This window comes from Theobroma cacao, chromosome 5 (assembly GCF_000208745.1).
Source record: "Theobroma cacao cultivar B97-61/B2 chromosome 5, Criollo_cocoa_genome_V2, whole genome shotgun sequence".
NCBI lineage: Eukaryota > Viridiplantae > Streptophyta > Magnoliopsida > Malvales > Malvaceae > Theobroma > Theobroma cacao.
Genome location: NC_030854.1, coordinates 26,578,691 through 26,599,824, shown reverse-complemented (window position 1 = coordinate 26,599,824; position 21,134 = coordinate 26,578,691). Strand labels below are relative to the sequence as shown.

At 37.3% G+C, this 21,134-nt stretch overlaps 4 protein-coding genes across 5 annotated transcripts; 1 reads left to right on the top strand and 3 right to left on the bottom strand.

Moving 5' to 3' along the window:
• Positions 281 to 6,147, bottom strand: LOC18598928 (magnesium-chelatase subunit ChlH, chloroplastic). Its single transcript, XM_018121364.1, has 5 exons — positions 4,531 to 6,147; positions 4,072 to 4,154; positions 1,663 to 3,465; positions 963 to 1,439; positions 281 to 823 (listed from the first exon to the last, which is right to left on the bottom strand). The coding sequence occupies exons 1-5, from the start codon at positions 5,936 to 5,938 to the stop codon at positions 446 to 448; spliced, it is 4,149 nt and encodes a 1,382-aa protein (XP_017976853.1). The 5' UTR covers positions 5,939 to 6,147; the 3' UTR covers positions 281 to 445.
• On the bottom strand, positions 8,807 to 13,251 carry LOC18598926 (exosome complex component RRP43). Its single transcript, XM_007028669.2, has 9 exons — positions 13,132 to 13,251; positions 12,413 to 12,586; positions 12,275 to 12,324; positions 12,113 to 12,182; positions 11,901 to 12,006; positions 11,419 to 11,485; positions 11,171 to 11,246; positions 9,514 to 9,809; positions 8,807 to 9,125 (listed from the first exon to the last, which is right to left on the bottom strand). Exons 2-9 carry the CDS (start codon positions 12,570 to 12,572, stop codon positions 9,042 to 9,044), a joined length of 909 nt encoding a protein of 302 aa, XP_007028731.2. The 5' UTR covers positions 12,573 to 12,586; positions 13,132 to 13,251; the 3' UTR covers positions 8,807 to 9,041.
• On the top strand, positions 13,337 to 16,883 carry LOC18598925 (cytoplasmic tRNA 2-thiolation protein 2). The gene is made up of 7 exons (XM_007028668.2): positions 13,337 to 13,719; positions 13,813 to 14,161; positions 14,240 to 14,326; positions 14,993 to 15,114; positions 15,325 to 15,403; positions 15,762 to 16,159; positions 16,454 to 16,883. The coding sequence occupies exons 1-7, from the start codon at positions 13,412 to 13,414 to the stop codon at positions 16,500 to 16,502; spliced, it is 1,392 nt and encodes a 463-aa protein (XP_007028730.2). The 5' UTR covers positions 13,337 to 13,411; the 3' UTR covers positions 16,503 to 16,883.
• LOC18598924 (protein N-terminal glutamine amidohydrolase) lies at positions 17,256 to 20,706 on the bottom strand. Of its 2 annotated transcripts, none has more exons than XM_007028666.2 (6): positions 20,543 to 20,706; positions 20,331 to 20,436; positions 19,814 to 19,891; positions 19,557 to 19,684; positions 18,516 to 18,640; positions 17,256 to 17,648 (listed from the first exon to the last, which is right to left on the bottom strand). In XM_007028666.2, exons 1-6 carry the CDS (start codon positions 20,611 to 20,613, stop codon positions 17,491 to 17,493), a joined length of 666 nt encoding a protein of 221 aa, XP_007028728.2. In that variant the 5' UTR covers positions 20,614 to 20,706; the 3' UTR covers positions 17,256 to 17,490. The 2 variants fall into 2 exon arrangements, with proteins under 2 accessions (XP_007028728.2, XP_017976855.1); XM_018121366.1 differs by having other exon boundaries at positions 20,327 to 20,436; positions 20,543 to 20,705.

The following is a 21,134-nucleotide window of genomic DNA, read 5'->3' as shown; positions in this document are numbered from 1 at the left end:
TGTTTTCTTCGATGTAGAGTAGTTCAGCATATTCAATATCCCAAATCTTTCTAGTTTCCCTAAAGTTGTGGCCTCCAACCTAAAATTTCCAACTGATTTATATCTTCTTTATATTGTTTTACTTGTTACACTACCATCTACTTAACAGATTCATTTGATTTTTGAACTACATTATTTCTGAAATAACCTTTTATTTCACAATATACTAAAGACCAAAACCTGCTTATGCAAATTGTCCTATAGATTTGAAAATGCAAGTTATAGCAAATGGAGGATGAGATGACTCGTGAAATTGACATCATCACAGAGCAAAGTTTTTTATAATTAACAATTTGACATTCCACAAGTTCCTGACGGTTGTTTCAGCTCATCCCCTAGGGAAGGGCCCAAGTAAATAATCAGTGTGAATACATATTTGCAACTCCTGAACCTATTTGTTTACAGTTCATCGGTCAATGCCTTCGATCTTGTCTTCAACTTCAGAATACAACTGCCTCAACCTCTCAATATTGTCCTCCGAAGTTTCCCAATAACCACGTCCATTGGCCTCCAGGAATGTTTGCACCAACTTCCGGAATGAGTTTGGATTGGTGCTCATGAGCCTATTCAACATATTCTCATCTTGAATGAACGTTGAATTAGCCTCTTCGTACACCCAGTTATCGACCTGTCCAGAAGTTGCACTCCACCCTACGGTATTAGTAAGGCGCTTCTCAATTTCACGGACTCCTTCATAGCCACTTGACATCATTCCTTCGTACCACTTGGGGTTCAACAACTTGGTTCGTGCATCTAGTCTCACGGTTTCAGAAAGAGTTCGAACCTGCAAATTGGAGCATAGTAGGCACAGTGAAACGTGCATTCATGGTAATAGAGTTGCAGGATCAGCATAAAATGTTGCAAGTCTCGGATACAATCCTATATGTTGTCTAACATTCAGAGGAAAATGTAACCGTGCACACCTGGGCATTAGCTGTGGTAGTGTCTGCAATGTATGCACTAGGCTTCTTTCCATCCTTCCGTAGGTTCTGTACTAGATTTGTTGGATCGGAGTCAAAGTAGTGACTCACATCAGTGAGTGAAATTTCTGATGAATCAAGATTTTGGAATGTGGCATCTGCTGTGCTTAAAGCCATCTCGAAGACTTTCCTTTTCTCAGTCATGCCTGCACCAGGGGCATCACAGTCAAAAGCAAAAGATTTCCGGCTCAAGTACATATCTTGGAGCTGCTTCTCATCATTCCATGAGGAGTTTTCAACAGCCAGGTTGACATTGGAGGAGTAGGATCCTGAGGCGTTGGAGAAGACCCGTGTTGCAGCTTCTCTAACCTCAATCCCCAAGGCTTGGGCTTGCTCAAATGCATGCTTCCTTACATAGTTCTGCTCCACTGGTTCATCCAATTCAGCTACCATCTTCACAGCTCGATCAAGGAGGTTCATCTGTCAACCAAAAATTAGAGATTAGAACACAAAATCATAAGGAAAGACAGAAAAAATGATGAGACAGAAATGAAGCTTAAACAGTTTGACGCCAAAAAAAATTGACACACCACTGGTTTAAATCCTGTTTTTAAGATAACTCTGAGACTGTTAGAAAAATGCAATCTCTATGCATGGATTAGTGTATGACATTTCCTTTTTTTTTAGATAGTAGGACTAATACCTGATTTATGAATAGATCTCTGAAAACTCCAGAGCAATTAACAACAACATCAATCCTGGGCCTGCCAAGCTCTTCAAGGCTAACTGCTTCCACCCTGTTGACTCTACCAAATGTATCAGCCACTGGCCTCACTCCAATCATCCACAAGACTTGAGCCAGTGACTCACCGTAAGTTTTAATATTATCTGTTCCCCATAATACAAGTGCAATGGTCTCTGGATACTTTCCCCCATTGTCAACCTTCTGTCTTTCAATTAACCTATCTACCACAATTTTTGCACTCTGCATTGCAGCTGCTGTTGGAATAGCTTGTGGATCCAATGCATGAATGTTCTTTCCAGTTGGCAACACTTTAGGATTTCTAATTGGGTCACCACCCGGCCCAGGTTCAACATATTTCCCCTCCAATGCTTGTTTTAAACTGCCCAACTCATTATCAGCAACAACCAGCTTCAAACACTCTCCTAGGAACTCAAACAATACTCTAAGATTTTCCCTATCTGCACGGTAGAATTTCGTGCTTGACAAGTACTGAATCCAGGGTTCATTGATACCAAACCCGAGGATAGAGCTCAACTTATCAGCCACATCAACAACTTGACCCTTCTTGTTGGTCGTTCGCTCCACAAAAGCAGAAATTGCACCACGTGAGGCCTCAGTAATTTGCCGCAGAAGCTCTACATCCTTCAAGATTCCTTTATCACTTCCTCTGTACACATCCTCTATGTTTCTTCCAACAGACCCAGCTAATATAGCTGGCAGTGATATAATTGCATCTTCAGGACGGTCCAATGCAGCAATGTTGACCAATGTTGCAACTGCTTCCATGGCAGATGGCGGCTCACCAATGACATGAAGCCCGCATGGCAAAAGTCGGGACTCAATCTCCATGATCTTGGAATATACTTTTCCAACCACAAGATCCCGTTCTTTTGCTGAAATTTCCTCTCCCTCGTCAGGAAGTTGCACATCTTTGTCAAGATTGCATTGTTTAGCTGTGCTGATAATTGAATTAACTATTTGTTGCCCACGACCTGAGTCTTTAAGGGACTGGTATGAGGAGATGAGTTCACTTAATTGCTTGAGTCCCTTGTAAAGCCCAGCATTTTCAGCTGGAGGAGTCAGATAGCTAATGGTATTAGCATAACTACGGCGCTTGGCTATGGTAGCTTCAGATGGGTTGTTAGCAGCATAGTAATAAACATTGGGAATATTCCCAATAAGACTATCAGGGTAACAAACATCACTCATTCCCACCTGTTTTCCAGGCATAAATTCAAGTGATCCATGAGTACCAAAATGAAGAACAGCATCAGCTTTGAAAATCTTCTCAACAAAGGAGTAATATGCTGCAAATCCATGATGTGGGCTAGCTGATTTGGAGAAAAGCAGCCGCATAGGATCACCCTCATAACCAAAAGTAGGCTGGACTCCAATGAAGACATTACCATACTGCTTTCCATATACCAAAAGATTCTCTCCATCAGAATTCAAATTTCCAGGAGGTTTACCCCAGTTTTCCTCCAAAGCAGTAGCATAGGGAGTAAGGCCTTGGTACTCGCGGACACTCATTTTATAAGCAACGTTCAGATTAGGGCTGTTAAATTGTGCCTCCTTGTCATGTATTACATCTTCAATTAAAGCTTCAGCAGTCTCTGGAAGGCCTTCAACATTGTAACCATCTTTCTCTAGGTCTTTCAGAACTGAATAGATGGAGGCAAAAACATTAAGGTAGGCGGCTGTGCCAACATTTCCTTTGTCGGGAGGGAAGCTGAATACAGTGATTGCCAACTTCTTCTGAGTCTGCAACGATCATACACTTATCATAAAAACTCCAAAAAGAGCAGGGATGTGCTAACAGAAATATAAGGAAACCAGCAACATTAATAAGGTCTAGAAGGCCAATCAAATAAATCAACAGCATATTCTCAAGTTTTATAAAGTTGTGTGTCATAGAATGTGGAGAAAGAAAAAGGATATTTTAGTTTCAATCATCATAATCACCATCAAACACATATTGTAAACAAGTGATTGATGAAATGGCAATCATGACTAATTTAAGATTTTATACACCTATATTGTTTATTGAAGGTCATTTTTAGGTAAATGTGAGAAAAAAACTCCATTATTAAAGGTTTGACAAGTAGATTTAACTAGTAAGCGATAGTATCTTAAATAGATTACATAGACATCATCATTAGTCATTACACATATATGTTCTGTATTATCTAAAATAGATTACATAGACATTATCATCAGTCATTACACATATATGTTCTGTAGACTCAAAACTTTTGCTGTTAATTTAAGCCTTTTGGTTAATTATTTTACATCTATGATCTCTTGGAAAACAATAGAAGCCATATAATGTGTATAGATTGGAAATTTATGTAGCGTAAAAGCAAATACCTTGGATTTCCTTTTCAGTTCAGCCCACTTGATTGCTCGGGTGCAGAGCTGCTCCACCCTCTTGTGAAGAGCGTGTGATTTCCCTGCAGTTAAAACACGATTTTACTTAACTCTGAAAGCAATATTTACTTGAGTCCAAAGCCATATATGAGACAGAAAATAACTGTAAGTGGAGGATGCGACAGCAACAAAGAGGCCTCCTAAGATAAAGCAACAGACAACATGGCACAACTAGTGTAATAAAAGCATAGCAGATAAAGGCATAGCTCGAACACCAAATTTTAGGCACTTGTCTAAATTCCAAAAGGAGGAAAAAATCCTCTTTTTATCTTCATCTAAATGTATTGTACAGTATCAACAAGAATTTAAGTACGCAAACCAAACAAGTTATGACAATTAAAAAAAAGGCAAAATAAATCATTAAATAAGAGTCATTCTAAAGTGGGTCACTTCACTTGCCTGTTCTAGGGTCACGGCCGGCAAAAACGATAGGCTCCATGCCTCCATCCAACTCTGGAAGTGCCACTTGCAGAGCTACTTGAATGGGATGTAGCCCCAAAGTACTGTTTAGCCACTCCTCCGTTGTTTGAAAAACCAAAGGCAGTGCAACAATGTAAGGAACATCCAGCTTCATCAGTGCCTCAACAGCCCTTGGATGGTCCTGCCTAGCAGGTCCCCCAACGAGAGCAAAGCCGGTTAATGACACCACCGAGTTCACCATTGGCTTCTTGGTAACTGGATCGATCAAGAACCTCTCAACTGGTCCAGAAAAATCAAGTCCACCAGCAAAAATTGGTATCACTTTTGCCCCTCTTGCCTCTAACTCCATAATCACAGCTACATAGTGGCTCTCATCACCAGTAACAATATGACTCCTTTGCAAAACCAATCCAATTACTGGTGCATTAGGCCCCCTAAGCTTCTCATTAACATCCCTCCTGGTACCATACCAATTCAAATACTCCTTCACGTCATCATACATAGAAGGAGCTATTGGGTGCCAAATCCCACTGTCCAAGAACAAAACTGGATCTGAATAGTCAATCTTTGTCCCTTTGAGTGCTGGCACATAAGAGCCTGATATCATTTTCAAGAAATTCTGAAGATTATCAGGTGAACCACCAAGCCAAAACTGAAGACTCAATATGTAAAGCCTAGCATCTTGTGCCTTATCACTAGGCAAGTATTTCAAAACCTTAGGCAATGTCCTTACAAGCTTCAACATACTATCAGCAAAACCTGCTCCTTGCTTCTTTCTCTTGAATAACTTAAAAAATGGACTCTTTGATTGACCAAGCTGTGACATACTAAAAGAACCCAACTTGTTTAGCCTCATTACTTCAGGCATTGAAGGGAACACCAAAACAGCATCAAGCCTATCCCTTTCTTTCTCCACAGCAGCCTTTACTTTCAATGCAAGCTCCTCAACAAAAATCAAAGACCCAATAAAGATATTCGCATCTTCGAGATCTTTACAGAAGGTTTTATAAGTACTTTCATCTCTAAGCTCCTCAACCAAGTAACCAACAACTTCAAATAAAGCAAAGTTGGAAGTTTGGTTCAAGGACTGGACTGCATTCGAAAGGGAAGACTGGTACTGAGCTTCCAGGACAACGTAGACAATTTTGACAGTGGGGAGATTGTCTTTCTTTTCTGGCACAATTCTACGAACTTCTGGTGTTGTTTGAGTGAAAAGGCCATTGCCAGTTACTGCACATTTTACTTTCAAGGAAGATTTTGAGTTGGGCTGGTTGTTGGTTTTCTTGGGAAGAAATGAGTGAAGAAAGAAGTGTTTTTGAGAAAGAGAAGAAATTTGGTCAGGCTTGGAAGACGGCAGAGTGAAGGGTGAAGACACTAAAGAAGCCATTGTTGGGGATACTCTGTAGCAACTAAAACAGAGCAATCTGCTTTACTAGGAGAAACGAAGAAGAAAAAGAGCAACGACAAGACAGAGAAGAGAATAGTGAACAAAACATATGAATTTCTCAGCCTGTCTCTCTGCTCCTGTTTCTGTTTGGGATTTTGGGGTGTTGCCGCTTCAGCTTCTGCCTCTTCTCCCTGTTTCTTTCGTTTGGGTGCTGAAAGCTTCGCTGGTTTTATATTTTTTTCTGTGGACAGCGGAATTTTGAGAATTGAAATATGGTTAGTTTTTATGGTTAGTGGTGGGAGAAAGGAACACGTGGCATGTGGGTTTACGAGGGTTGCAATTGGAGCTATTTGTGAGGATGAGTTTGTTTCGAGGTCGGTTCTCAGCAAGGAGGGAGGGGGACAGAGAGAGAAAATGGGGGTGTCTAACTTATCTATCTTTTGGGGTTGCGGTGATGGAGTTTCCTGAATTGTGATTGGTTGAGTTGGATTTCGAAAAGTGCTACAAGGGAAGGCCGAGGGTGGATAACGAGAGAGAAGAGATATTGACAAGATTTTTCTCAGACTGTCTTCCTCTTCCTGGCTTGTGAAAAGATTTTCATAATTGAGCTTGTGTTTCTCAGTGAAAAGCAACTGATTTTTTTTTCTTTTTATGTGGTGATGTGAATGGGACCAGGTCTCACAGCTTTTTGCCAAGTGACATGTACCTACTTCTGGTCCTATCTGCACTTCTTCATTCAACTCTAAGTCTCCCATCAATGTCTTAATTAAACTAAAAAAAGAAGAAAAGAAAGCCCTTCAATTCACTAATAATATGTAGCCTTTCAGCAGAAATATCGACAATCCAAACCATTTAAATTCTTATTTTTTGGGCTCTGGTCATCGGGAAAAGCAATGAAAAATAAGAATTATGTCCAGATTTAAAGGTGTGATTGTGCTTTAAAATTACCATTCAAGCATGATTTTTGGTTTTGTGATTAAAAATTAATTTATTATAATTTTTATTCTATTTGGCATTATATTTGAATAAGTTTCGAGTAAAGAGAAATGATCATTATTTTCCTGCAACAGGTACATACTGTTAGACTCAGACATAATATTCTTTGCACAGTTAAAGATATCTTGAATTTACAAAGTGCAAATTTTGTTTTTATAAATGGAAAATATGGATTTGTATGAATAGCACTTGTAACATCCTTGAATCTTTTAAAATGCAAAAATCAATGAACATGGAAGGACAACACTTACATTAACACCTAGAGCATAAGCCCAGAGGTCCGTACGTAAAGGGTGTGGTCCCGTCACCCGTCGCTGTTTTCTCCAGATGTATTTATGGCCTACAACAGGCCACACCTCCAACCTACGTTTCACCTTGCTTTTATTGTCAAACTTCACTAGCGATTGTCAATCAGATATCGATGAACGATTTCAACTCATCCGTATTGATAACCATATATAAAAGGGTAAAATATCTTACCCTAAATTTTTAAAATAATTACAGAAAAATTATTAATTTTTAAAATAAATATTTTATTTTAACAAAATATTTTTCTTTAAACATATAAATTTGTTAATATTTTTATCAATTTACTGATATGTTACAAATGAAAAGATAATTTTATTTTTAATTAATTTTTGTAATTATTATTATATAATTTTTTTTATTAATTAAAAAAAAATCCTCAGCAAGGGAGCATCGAAGCTTCCCTAGGGAGCCTCGATAAGAGAGCACCTGGTGCTTCCTTTTCTTGGAATTGGTGCTCTTTTTTTAATTTTTTTTAAAAATATAATAATAATTTTTAAAATTAATATAAAATGATATTTTAGTATTTTTTAAATTTTTATTACCTGGGTGTTTGTATTTTTGAAATGAAATATTCATTAAAAAAATTAATAAATTCGTTTAAAATTTTAACTAAAATTTAAAAAAGTGAAGCTATTTTACCTTATATAAAAATATTCCCACCATTGGAGTTGGAGTAATCTCTCCCCCTATTCACGCAGCATGAAAAATTATTATTCTGTGAGTGCCCTGTTAATCAATCTCTCAGGTTACACAAACTTACATTTTCTTCTAACTGAACGCAACCAATCCAATAACACAAGCCAAGATTCAACAAGTTGTTCCTCAAACATCAAAGCCCCTAGAGTGAGGAAACCACGACCCCTCCCCCTAGGTATTCATAACAATATCCTCAGGGTTAGGGCACTAGCTATGATAGTGTTCATGACAATATCCTCACATTAGATGTAATAGTGGATGGTAAGTAATGTGATCATTCCCAATACCGTGAATTAAAGAGGCACCTTTAATTGTTGCTTGTTAATAAAACAACAGAACCCACTAAGAAAAAGATACGAAATTCTTTGACAACAAGTCCAGGGGAAAGAGATTTTTGGGGCCCTCGGGATTGCCATAGCAAGCTGGATTTTAGGTTCTGTTCTCCATTGATTTCCTTATGAGGAGAAAAGGTTGCTTCAGAGGGACAAAGAAAACTGAGGTTGGAATGGGTGGAATGGCAGCCCTTGCAGCCGCCACCAGAGTCCAGAGCTACCTCGTCCCCGACCAAAAATTGAAACACGGCTGGCGCACAACTTGTCAGTTCAAGGTTGAGAGAATCCAGTTGGAATCTAGTCAGAAACGGCTCTCTGAGACACATTCCATTAAGCCAAACCAAACAGTTTGGACCTTTCCGTTGAAGGAGATTTAATCAACATAAAAAAACAATTCTAACTATATACAAAAAAATTAATTGCAAGTTTGCAAAGGGTCTGCGTTAAGTCACATAGGGTACACTGTTACAATTACCACAAGATCAGGGTGGCCTTCATTCACAGCACTAAAGTTATCAAAGCATCAGTCCACTAGTCATGTTCTATCCCTCTCGGAAAGCGTATCAATAGATATCAAAAGGCAATAAACAAAATTTTCCACTTACGTATCAGAATTGATTCATTACACTCTCTCTCCCAAAATCTGTCCTGAACCAGTAATGTCACTAAACAAACACAATAGAATGAACAATGATAATTTAAAATGAGAATCACTACCATTAAACTGCACAAATTGACTGACAAAACCCTTAAATGAGTAAAAACCAAGATTAGTCAACCTCCATTACAGAAATGGCTTCCTCTAGAATCTTCTGAAGTTCCTTCACTCTTTGCCGTGTTATGGCAATGCAATCCTGCAACAACAGAAGCAATTTCCATACCAGCTTTTAGCCCATAAATTTTTTAGAATTTCAATAGGGTATGCAGATGCATATCATACTGAAAATGCTTCAGAACACCAACAAATCTGAAATTTTTTTTCTATTATTATGAGAATTGCTCTCCAAGGGCTTGAAATACTGACAGAAGCCAAAAGCTTTATTACAACCATGAACATGTCAACCCACATTCATATACACTATTTTCCTCATATAAAGAAATGTCCTTTAGGTCTAACATTTCTGTTAAAGCTATCCCATCATAAAAACACAAACTTAAATTCCTTATGCTGCTAAAGCATTGCCAAATAATTTGCATTTAATTAAACATTTTAGTGCCACCACGACTTAAAATTGAACTGACCTGGATAGCTGATGTATATGCAAGAACTGGTCCACCCGGTTTATAGAGCGACACAAGTTGACTAGATGAATCTAAGACTATAGTTACCAGAGTTTCCATAATAGATTCTTCCTCTGCAGTCGGATCTGCCAGAATGTAATTCTTGTGAAGTATACATGTCAATGAGAATGGAATGCTGCATAGAGTAAGTTTTCTCTTCTCCCTATTGACTGGCTCCCTTTCTGACATTCCTTCTTGTTCCTCAGACAAAAGAACTATTTTTCCATCATCATTGAGAGAAACTACTGGGATTTCCACTGTAAGATAGAAAATTTTCATAAAAATAAAGCAATTAGACTATAGTTACAGAATAATTGTTTATAAGAGCCCGAGTTGAATCAAAAGTATATCAGAGTCCAACACAAAAACAGAATACACCTCGCTCTAGAATAATAAGTAAATACAGAGAGTAAGGAATAAAAACCAAAGTATTAGACACTCCAAAACCAATCTATTCGCCAACAGTGTAGCTGCAAAGAGAATATCAAGATCTGAAGATATAGAAAAGCTTTGCATGGGATATCAAGATGGGCAAGAATTATATAAGTGTCAAATTTGCTTTTCAAAAAAAAAAAGTGTCAAGTTTGAAACTTCTAATTAAATGGACTGAAAATTGCAGGCCTAGCAGATAGTTGACCTTGCTTCATATTTTAAATCCTGAAGTCTTAATTACCCTTGTTTTGCAGCAAGGTTTACAGACAGTCACCCTGCTAATGCACCTATTCATGCAGGAAGCAAATTGTCAGCAAGCATATTCTTTTTCCCCAGATTCTGCATATGGATATGGATTCACCAAGTTTTGATTTAAAATGGCTTAGAAATGTAAAGATCAAAGAGTGGGGCTAATTCAATAGAAACATTATTAAACCTCCCTGTTTGTCTATACAGAAACACATAGGGAAATACCAATAGAAAAAATTATTGAATACATGAATTAATCATTAAGTAAACATTTGTCAATAAAATATAAACTACCACTAGAAAGAGTTTTTTAGATGACAAGCCTTGTAATAGAATATTGGCCCGATTGACACATCTGTAAAATATTCCCCTCAGAAGCCAACTTGAACATTTTCTGCTAATAAATGAAATTCATTTCCAAATCATCTGATCTAAAAATTGTAGAAAGCCCATCCTATGTCACAACCATAGAAAGTAATTTGTATATAGAACACAAGATCCTCAAACACACTAATGAACAATGTATGATGCTCCAAATGTTGGCCCTGAAACAAAATCAAGCAACATTTTGGGGACTTATGCTAATTCATCTGGTGGATGTAGCTTTTTTGTAATTTATCACAAAAATCCTTAACAAGAACAGGCAGAAAAGGAGCCTTCTGTTTCAAGAGTGTTCTGTCAGCTCAGAACCATGCACTCTTGATAAATAAAGGCTCATATGCTACTTTTATTTCGCCTTACCTTGGAGGAATTCCTCATGTGATGCATAACTTTTTCATCTTTAACAAAGGCCTTTCACCAGTGCAAACTTTCTTTGCCTTATGTTTCAATTTTATTTCCTTGGGAAGGGTTGGTTGTTTTGAGCAAGTATTGTTATGTTTAGAGCCATTAGTTGGTTGCTATTGAAATATATGACGGAAAAGTGCGAAATTCTTACAATGAGAAAAAGCAGCAACTGCTGAGAGTAATGCAGTGTCAAAAAGAGCACCATCAGCATCCAAGCAGTATATGTCCTGCAAGAGCAGAAGACTATGTCACTTTTTTATTCAAGGAGAACAAAGGCACTATGACACTGCCTGAATTTTGATATTAACTTGTATAACACCAGATGCCAGACTGAGGTCTTAAATAAATTTGAAAGTCCTAAGATGGACAATGAAGACATTTTAAACCACAACCACCTACCAAATATGCCATCCAAGCAGCTTTTCCACTAACCAAGCAAAGTTCCTTCAGACTAATCATGCCAGAACTGAAATTACACGTGTGAGGAGTTGTTTGAGAACATAAGTGCCAAACATCGAATCAAGGTGGAAGATTTTGAAACAGAACATAGTTTAAGAGTATGGAGCATCAACGAAAAAGAAACCACCAACAAATTAAGACAAATAATTGAGCAGCGTGCTTCAGCAAGTACAAAGCCACACAAAGGAGAACTCGAGTTTCAAATTCAAGGCTGATACCTAGTTAACTACATAAATAATCAAATGTAAATATGCATGTGAAGAAGAAAATAAGTTATAGAAGGGGAAAATAGTAAATTATAGCCTCTTCATTTGAGATAATTTAGAGAACAAACAAAAATCACAACTAAATATAAATTGAAAAGACTTAAGTAGAGTGCACCTCAGCAGCGATACACAATTAAAAAAAATAAATTGGCATGCCTTAAAATAGTGTCAGATAACTGCTTTGACACAACTGGTGCTGCCTCAGCCGGTCTGCCAGGCCTAACAATTGGAGAACAAATTGGAGGCATGTGGAAATCGATAGCTGAAAATTGAGAAAAAGAAATATTACAATAAAATGTGAAAGAGAAGAGATATGTTTTAAGAAAGAGAAAGAGAGACAAGAAAGCATGCCGCTTATGGCAACTAACCTACACAACCCTCGTCTGGTGTTTCTGTTGAGGGGGTCATGACCTCCATTTTGATAGCAGCCAACATTGTCTATGGATTGCAAGGAACAAATCATTAAACTCCAGGCTTTGACTGCTCGCCAATATAAAGCTGTATGTATCGAGAGAAAGTGAGAAACTTACAGTTGAGCCAATCTTTGCAAGTGCTGAACCATTAGCAGATGCCACAGCCCCTAGAGATTTAAAGAAATCAGATTCAAGTATGAAGAAAAATCATGCCACAGACCAGTTCAAAGACGGTTTTTCTTTTTCTTGACTAACCAAGGGCAATAGTGGTATCTCTTGCTCTTCCAAGTGGCCGAGCATCAGGGCGTATAGATTCTGAAAGATGTTTCTCATAGAAACGAAGAGGAAAGAGGCGTCTGAAAGCATCTACCTCCACTTCCGTTGACAAGTCCCCACTTGCATTTGGTAATCCCATCCTCACTGTATTTGCTTTTGATCAAAAAAGGGGAGAAACATTTAGGATAATTATCAAATGTTGTTTCCCATAGTTTTCTACACAAAACGTTCTTCATTACAAAACAACAAGCCAAAAAAACAGCTTTATGCAAAAAAGAGAATATGAAAACACCGGGAATATTTGTTCTAATTTTACCATAATTTTCTATAAAAATAATTCTAAGTTCTATTAAATTAGCATAATCGGTAAAATGTAATACTCAGACTCAACATTTGAATATACATTCATGCAAATGAGAATGAAAGCAATAAACAAAGTAGAAACAAAGACCCACCACACAAAGAAGCAAAAGATGAAATACCCAGTTAAAACCCACTGAAACTTGAGAAAGGGGTCTCCAAAACGGTGGAGGGGATTAAATAGTTAGGTGTGGTTTCGGTTGTGTTCTTGTCGGAGTGATTCTTAAAAAAGAAAAAAAAAAAAAGCCCTCTTGAACTTGAGGTAAAAAAAAACACAAAAACTAATATAAAGTCATACATGAAAGAATGAAAAAAAAAACAAAGATGGCTTCCGGTACCTTATCAAAGCGGTGGCCGGCCACGACGGCGATACGTTCCACCAGAGAAGCGATAGTTTTCGTTCGAGGAGCGAAAGTGGCTGAACTGCGAGGGCTTAGTGCTAGAAAGTTCTTTTTTTTTTTTTTTACAGCGAAATAAGGGTAGTTCGGTAATTAGAACCAGCTGAAAGTACAAAATTAATTTTTTTTTTATTTTTTATACTTAAGCGAAGTCCTTAAACCCTACCAAGGACAAAGCTACGGTGATTGACGAAAACAGGGCAGAACAAAAAAGTGAGTGATGGCGTGCAATTCGGCGACGTGCAATTCGTCCGGTTGCTACAAAGAGTACGAGGTTGAGGAGGAACAGCGACAACCAACGACAAGAGGAGGAATAAATGGAAGCGCCACCACTCACCAAAATCTGTGCGTGAAGTGCAAGTCCAACGAACCCGTTTGCTGCGGCATCGGTGGGGATGATGCCAGATTTTGCAAGGATTGCTTTAAGACCAATTTGTACGGAAAGTTCAAGCAGGCTGTTAGTTATAACGCTATGATTACTCCTTCAGACAAAGTTCTCGTCGCTTTCTCTGGTGGCCCTTCCTCCAGGTTTTTCTCTCTGGTTTTTTTTTTAATATATATGTGTTAACAATTTGGAACATGTTTTCTAAGAATGTTTATTTATGTTTGTTGGGATTTTAGGGTGGTTTTGCAATTTGTACATGAGATACAATGTAGAGCACAGACGAATTTTGATGCAAGTAAAGATAGGTCATTGCCAGTTTTTGGTGTTGGAGTTGCATTTATTGATGAAAGTTCTATTCATTCATTTGCTTCTCAAGACGCTGAGAAGGCAATTGAGGATATTAGATCAATTGTGTCGAATTTAGCCCCACCGGAAAAGGAGTTGTATGTTGTTCCAATTGAGAATATTTTCTCTTCAGATAATATTGATGGTAAGGAGAGAATGAAGAAGTTATTAGATGCTGTCAGTGATGTTACTGGGAAAGAAGATCTTCTCATACATCTGCGGATGTTGTCCTTGCAAAGGGTTTGGCTCTAAATTTTATGTTTGAACTGTGAATATGGGGAGAAAGAGATGGAGGATTGATTAATGTATTTGTTGTAGGTTGCTTCTCAAAATAGGTACACTAGAGTTGTGCTAGGATCGTGCACATCAAGGATTGCTTGCCATGTCATTTCTGCCACGGTGAAGGTAAATTGGTCTTTTATTGGAAAAAAGCTACTTCTATTGTCTATGGTGAAAACAACTAATTCATTCTATCAATATGATAACATTTAGCTGTTGGTCTTCAGCTCAAGTTGTGAAGGGGTTGTCTGTTGTCTGAAGGAGTTTTGAGGTTGGTCCCAGGTCAAAATCTTAAACTGGTAACCCATTGTGATGTAGAATGTGAAGTGGCAATTTGCTAGGTAGACTAGAGGAGTTGCTTTCAATTGGAGCAACGTCTAACACAACAAGTGTAATTGTTCATCTTTGAACATATTTTAGAAATTAGAAGTTTTTGTGCTTTTATTCCTAACTCATTAGTCATCTGTGCTAGTTTTATGAGGTTAGAGTGAGAAACATGCATGAGATAGAGGTCATTGTGCTAGGAACTGCAAACAAAAATATAACTTGAAGAGGTTTGAAGGGCCATTTTCTCTTCCTAATAAATTAATTTTATACTTTATATGGTTAGTAAAAATAATATATCTTAGTGCAGTTACCCAGGGGTGAAATAAGCATACCAGGGAGCACTAGTCGCATAGCCCACCCCTCCCCCCTCATTGGTTATCCTTGATATTTATTCATAATTTCTTGCTCTTTAAGTTCTCATTATAATTCACTACCTATCTTATTTGATCACCTTGGCCTTTTCAGGGTCAGGGCTATTCGTTATCTGCAGACATACAGTACGTTGATTCAAGATGGCAGGTCCCTGTTGTGCTTCCTCTCCGTGATTGTCCTGCACAAGAGCTCAACACCCTTTGCAGCCTTGATGGGTTTGTAACCTCATCTTTTACTTTCATAAATGAATTTCTTTTGTGCATATATAACTATTAGTTGAACGTTCTGAATTAATCTGATTTATTCTTTTTATTTATCCATTATGTGGCAACCATATAGTTTCATGGAAATATATCTATGATACACCTGACTAATCAGTTTCTCTATAACTGAATGACTGGCCTGAACTCATTCTGGCAGGGCAGACTCAAGATAGTGGAGTTGCTTAATGGTCCATGCTCCAGTATCAATGGCTTGGTATCATCATTTGTTAAAGTACTGCAGGTAGAATTTCTTGGAGTTTTCACATTCTTTTATTCAGTATTTGCTACTTTTAGTGTCTTTTGGGGGCATATTCTGTGCATAGGGAGTCTTGCTGTTGTCTTCCTCCTTGGGGTTGGGAGGGCTTGTGGGTAGGCAAGGTGCTGTGCCTCATTGAGCAGTTCAATCTTACCTTTGCTCTTCAAACCACGAAGGAGGTGTTCTTTTAACCTGTTTAAGTTATATGCTATACAGGAGCTTATTTTGCTTGGAAAGAAAATTCCTGTTGGTAATTGTTAGACATTAAAAAAGTGTGGCCAGCTGCCAGTTTTTTTTTTCTTGAAGTTCCTGCAAGTTCCTTATTTAAAATGCTTTTTTTCAGGAAGAAAATCCTTCTCGAGAGTGCACGATTGTACGAACAGCTGGAAAGCTCACTCCATTTCACTTTAATAGGATTCCAGATATCCATGACTCTAGTGTTCCGTTGGCAACTCGTAGACGTCAAAAGAGACATAGTATCAAGCCTAATGGATCTCTCTCTTCAGAGTCATTTTGTCCTATTTGCAATAGTCCACTCAATAAATCAAACTTCTCATCAAGTTTGAGAAGTCTTCAAAGTAACGAAAATTCAGATATTTTTGCTGCTGCTGCTTGTTCAAGTTGCCAGTTTCAGATAATTCCTAAAGAACCCTCATTGATGGAGCAATTTGTTTCCCTCCTACCCCAGCCTTTGATTACCAGAGCAAAGCATGGTGATCGAGGGGATTTTAGTTTGTTAAGGTGAGAACTTAAATATTCATAAATACATACATTTCATACAAATATCAGATTATTGATCCATCATCTTCAACTAATGTACACATATATGTGTCCAATGTGTACGCAAACATTGTCTATCGTGCACATGTTTACTTGTACTATTCTACTGCAAAAACTTTTCTGTAATAGTTGCCAGAAATCATGGCTTTCCTGTTCATGGTGCATGTACAAATAGTTTTTATGCAGTTATACAAGGTAGCATCATATTACCTCTTTAAATTTTTTAACTTTCCTTTTCTCCGTTCCTGTTTCTAGGGAGCAAATACAAGAATTTTTGCTTTCAGATGGCGAGGATGAAATCTAAATCAGGCCTGCCCGTCCACAGTGTAGTCACCATCTTTTTTCAGAAGTTCTTCACTACCGGTGTTTGGATTACTGCTGCTATTTGAATGGGAATGGCTAGGCAGTCCCACGGGGATACAGCCTTTGCTGGCAAGAACCACCAACTAAGACTACTTGCCAGTTAACGGCATTAGGTACATGCCTTTCATATTTCATTTGTGATGTGAAATATGTATGCAAGGACTAGGCCTGCATCATTGTTTGATGTGTTGAGGATAATAATTATTATTATGCATTATTCATTTTTTCAAGTATTGACTAAATAAAAATGAACGTCCCATGTATTATAGAAATGGGAAGATATTGATTTGATCTAAAATATTTGATTGAGAGGTTTCTAACATGTAGGACTTGTGCATCTTCGTGTTGATGATCCATCTAACTAGAACGTGCATCAGGCACAAAATTGTTGTAGAATTTCTTTATGTTAAATTCATTATTCCTTATTATTGCTATCATACCCCATCAGCCATCAAGAAACATCACAATTCACAAGTAAACCTCAAGGCTTATGACTAAGAGTCAAATACCCCCGAGGTGGGAAGCCATAGAGCTCAGGATACTCGATTCTACCTAGCCTTCTTGAATGCTATCCACCCATTGGAGTTGCAAATAATAATAATGCCATGGGGCAAGGATTGATTCGCTGGGAAAGAGCCGAAGGAAGAACAACTATTAGACTGTCCAACAAAGAGTTAACAATGCACTTACCAAAGACCAAAAATTATTTCATTCCAATGGAAAATGAAATGAAGTAAGATTACTCCATCTTGTATATAATATATATGAACAATATTCCATCAAGTTTGCTCGCCGTCATTTTTGCAGTCTGGTGCACACAACACATACAGCTATCAAAACACATTCGTACAGTGGCTGTTCTAAGTATTGAAGATGATGCATCAAACGTGCCAGTTGTTGGCTTCTACTAGCTAAAAATATCCACCAAATCAAGAAATTTGAGAAAAGAATTCCTCAAGCTGTGCTTCACCAATAACCACACCATGCTTCTGACTATAAACAGCACTGGTCAAATCAGCTGGTAGGTTTTTTCCCACATCTGCAGCATGGATCTCAATGTACTCATTTAAGTTGTGCACAGATCCATCTACATAAGCACATCGCCAACAAGAGTTAAACAAAACCTAAAGTAAAAGCCTTATAGAAATTGCTTAGAATAAATCATATTCTTCCAATACCTTAAAGCGGAGTTTAATCCTACATCAAAATTTTAATCAACAGTGTAGAGTCTAACATCAACAATAGTAACTATGCATGAGAAAGAAAGGACTGCAGAGAACATGGAGTCAACAAGGTATACGCCAATAAACAATTTACAGAAATTTGTGTATTATCTTTCTTCCTCGGATAATCCATTAAAAGGTAAGAAGTGATTTGATTTTTGGTATGATCCAACAGAAAACTCCTCTAGCAGAAGTCTAATAGCTCTCAATGCACTCATGCTCACGGAAGTTTGGAATCTGAAGTCTTCAAAACCTCTAAAATTTGCAGAAAGGCATTCTCAGTTTACATATTAACTCACTTTCTAGCCCATAGGAATTTCTTCTGGTCATTAAAAAAGTTACAGTTTAAACACAGTCAATCCATTGTACCCAACTAGCAGTTTATTATTATTTGCTAACAACGGGAAAGGAGTTCACAAATACAGAACTACAAGAGCGAAAACTGCAGACAGACAAATAGGAAGAGACTAAGAGCAAAACAAAAAGAAAAATACAGCAGATGAAAGGCTCAACAAGCAGCCAATCTCTTTGGGATTTAGCTTGGTAAAATATTGTGACAAAAGTGATTACTCTCTGAGACTAATTAATCTTCTACATGCCCCAAAACCAGATAAGACATTATAGACAAGACCTGAGGAAATTTTGATAATTATGCAGTGTTAACCCAATAGGAGTAGAACAGATGTGCAATTGATAGGTATATACTTGGCATATGGTTGCCAGCAACGTACCTTCAGCAACTATGGTTTCATATGTAGGAGGTTGAGCGGTCCAATTCCCTTCAGAATCTTTCATGTGTCTTCTATCAGATGCAAAGTGACGAAGGAATATTGGAGCATGCACAACCCGGAAAAACCTGATGATAGGAAAAAAAAAAAGAGGGTAACAAAAAAGGGAAGTTTCTCAGAAGAAATGCATGAATTCATGCTTAGACTGTGAACATCCTACATCAATGAACACGAGGCATCAATTTTTCTGTGCTCATTTAGAACAACAAATTGGAAAAGGGTAGAAATGAGATGTGTTTCTAATGATGTTGCAAAAAGCTCCAACATTGGGCAATTACACAATAAATGAAGAGTTTAAAGCTTCACCAGAATGCTTCTATAGTTCAATGCAAGACAATTTACAAATGGTAATGTTTTCATTTCATGTTGAGTTAGACAGGACTTTGAACTACCAATGACAACTTGCATGTTTCTTATACAATTAGAAGAGTATCTAATTACTGGAAACACATTATATTACAATGGTAAAGATAATGATATAATCAAAATAATTATCAAAATAATATCAATCAAAGCGACTATAGGCATAGAGAAAACTTGGTGACATCAACATTCTTAAGTTTAAGTTATATTTGAAATTTCATCTACACCCTGCTGGGGATGACCGAGAGCCTCTTTTATTTGATGTCATATGTCTAAGGAAGCTTCCTAGGAATTTCCTAAAACTGCATATATACTGTGTGATAATTTGCTTCAAATTCTTTATAAGCACATCATCCTAACACCAAATATATTGAAGAACCTATATACTTCAGGCGCATATCAATTAACCATGGGAGGTTTTACAAGGAAAGGCATGGATTTAACAGTTTCATCATCACATTATTTCTTGCTGAAAAGGCAAAAGAAGACAAAAAAGGACAGGTAACTTTATATGTGTTCCACAAATACAAAATATTAGCAAATACTTTTAAGCCGAATCCAGGTACTCAACAACAACAGGTAATTCTATACAAACATTAGCAGCAAAAAACTAAGCATTACCTCTGAAATTCTGAAAAGAGCTGAAAAGATGGCCGGACAGTTTCAGACACATACGTAGCTAAAGGACAAGGAAAGGGAAGACTTGAATCCAAGTCCCATACTAAATGAGTGTCACCATCTCTTTTTCTCTAAAAGGAGACAAATGGCAACCATGAATTATAAGTCAACTCATCAACTGATCCAAGAGCTCAGGAGAATGGAAACAAATTTACCAGTTAAGCCAACTGATTTCGCAATACTGAAGATTCAGCTCTCACCTGAATGCAAATAGCATGGTAATCCCAGAGGATTACACCATCTGCCCTATTGCTAGCCTTTTGATGCCACAGTGGAATCTACAAAGTTTTATCAAAAACATCACAACAATATTTGCCAAAACTATAAACCAGAGAATTCTTCGCTGAAACCAATCTACTACAAATTAGACTTGTAACAAAAAGGTCACTTGTCAATTTGTTGAAAGGCCATTTCATAAAATGCCCCCGATTCACAAAGGAAAGGAATAATTATTACTCAACAATAAAATGCATTATTTACAAGAATACACTTTACAGATTGTTCAATAATCATAAATTTTGTAAAGTATAAGAGATGGGTTTCCCATTCTTTCTTCAAGGAAACACCTTGAAACTTCAACAGGGTATGATATAAAATTTCGAGCTTTTCAAAAGGAAAAAGAAAATCCCATTATCTGAATTAAAGAAACAATCCCAACGCAAGCGAAAAAACTAAGAAAAAATGAAAACCCAAAAAGGAAATGGAAAACGTACATGCCTGTTTATTGTCATTGGAAATGAAAACGACGAAAAGATCAGACCCTTGAGCATCGGCTATCCCATTAGAGCAAAGTTTCTTGCAAAGAAAATACACATTCTCCTCACTAAAAAAAAAAAAAAAACACAGTCAGTTGAATTTCCAGGGATGAGTCACAAAACATTGAAAGAGTTTCAGTAATGGAAGCAAGAAACACAGGGAGAAAAAACAACCAGTAACAGGGAGTGTGATTGAAGTCAGAAGCGTCCAAGCTATTTAGCTGCTGTAATTCCAAAGTCGTCATCTCGCTCTGTTTGATGGTCTCTCCTACTCTCTCTTCTTTTGACCATGAATTGCCATCTAAGAGGGTATGCTATACTCTATACACTTGGTTTTTTATTTGGATTTGGATATATAATTCTCAATATTTTAGTTAATTAAGTTCTATAAATATATATATATATATTTAAAAAATTATTTCATTTAGAGTTTTTTAAGAATATTTTAGTATATTTTTGTCAATGATTAATATAAAATAATAAACAATATGAGAATATGTTAATTTTGTCAAAGCCCAAAGCACTAGGCCATAGGCAGGTCGCATTTGTATTTTGATAAACGAGCCATTACTGGGCCAAAATCTCATACTACGAATCCTTAAGGAATAAAAATCCAATTCCAGTCCCAAACACTTAACCCACTTTGAGTGGCCTCAGACTCCCATTTAAGCCCAAGGCTTGGAGCCCACTTTAATCGGTGACAAGTGGGGATGTAACACATAGGAGTTGAGTACTTATTTTGAATTCGGGTAAGTTTCCGACATCA

Coding starts and splice junctions, on each gene's coding strand:
- LOC18598928 (XM_018121364.1), bottom strand. CDS start 5,938: ATGGCTTCTTTAGTGTCTTCACCCTTCACTCTGCCGTCTTCCAAGCCT. Junction 3,466..4,071: donor AACTGAAAAGGAAATCCAAG/GTATTTGCTTTT, acceptor TGATCGTTGCAG/ACTCAGAAGAAGTTGGCAAT. Junction 824..962: donor CTACCACAGCTAATGCCCAG/GTGTGCACGGTT, acceptor TCCAATTTGCAG/GTTCGAACTCTTTCTGAAAC.
- LOC18598926 (XM_007028669.2), bottom strand. CDS start 12,572: ATGGGATTACCAAATGCAAGTGGGGACTTGTCAACGGAAGTGGAGGTA. Junction 11,486..11,900: donor TTATCTGACACTATTTTAAG/GCATGCCAATTT, acceptor GTGTAATTTCAG/TTCTGGCATGATTAGTCTGA. Junction 9,126..9,513: donor CATATACATCAGCTATCCAG/GTCAGTTCAATT, acceptor CTGTTGTTGCAG/GATTGCATTGCCATAACACG.
- LOC18598925 (XM_007028668.2), top strand. CDS start 13,412: ATGGCGTGCAATTCGGCGACGTGCAATTCGTCCGGTTGCTACAAAGAG. Junction 13,720..13,812: donor TCTGGTGGCCCTTCCTCCAG/GTTTTTCTCTCT, acceptor TTGGGATTTTAG/GGTGGTTTTGCAATTTGTAC. Junction 15,115..15,324: donor ACCCTTTGCAGCCTTGATGG/GTTTGTAACCTC, acceptor CTGGCAGGGCAG/ACTCAAGATAGTGGAGTTGC.
- LOC18598924 (XM_007028666.2), bottom strand. CDS start 20,613: ATGACGACTTTGGAATTACAGCAGCTAAATAGCTTGGACGCTTCTGAC. Junction 20,437..20,542: donor AATCACACTCCCTGTTACTG/GTTGTTTTTTCT, acceptor TTTTTTTTTTAG/TGAGGAGAATGTGTATTTTC. Junction 17,649..18,515: donor TGAAACCATAGTTGCTGAAG/GTACGTTGCTGG, acceptor GTGCTTATGTAG/ATGGATCTGTGCACAACTTA.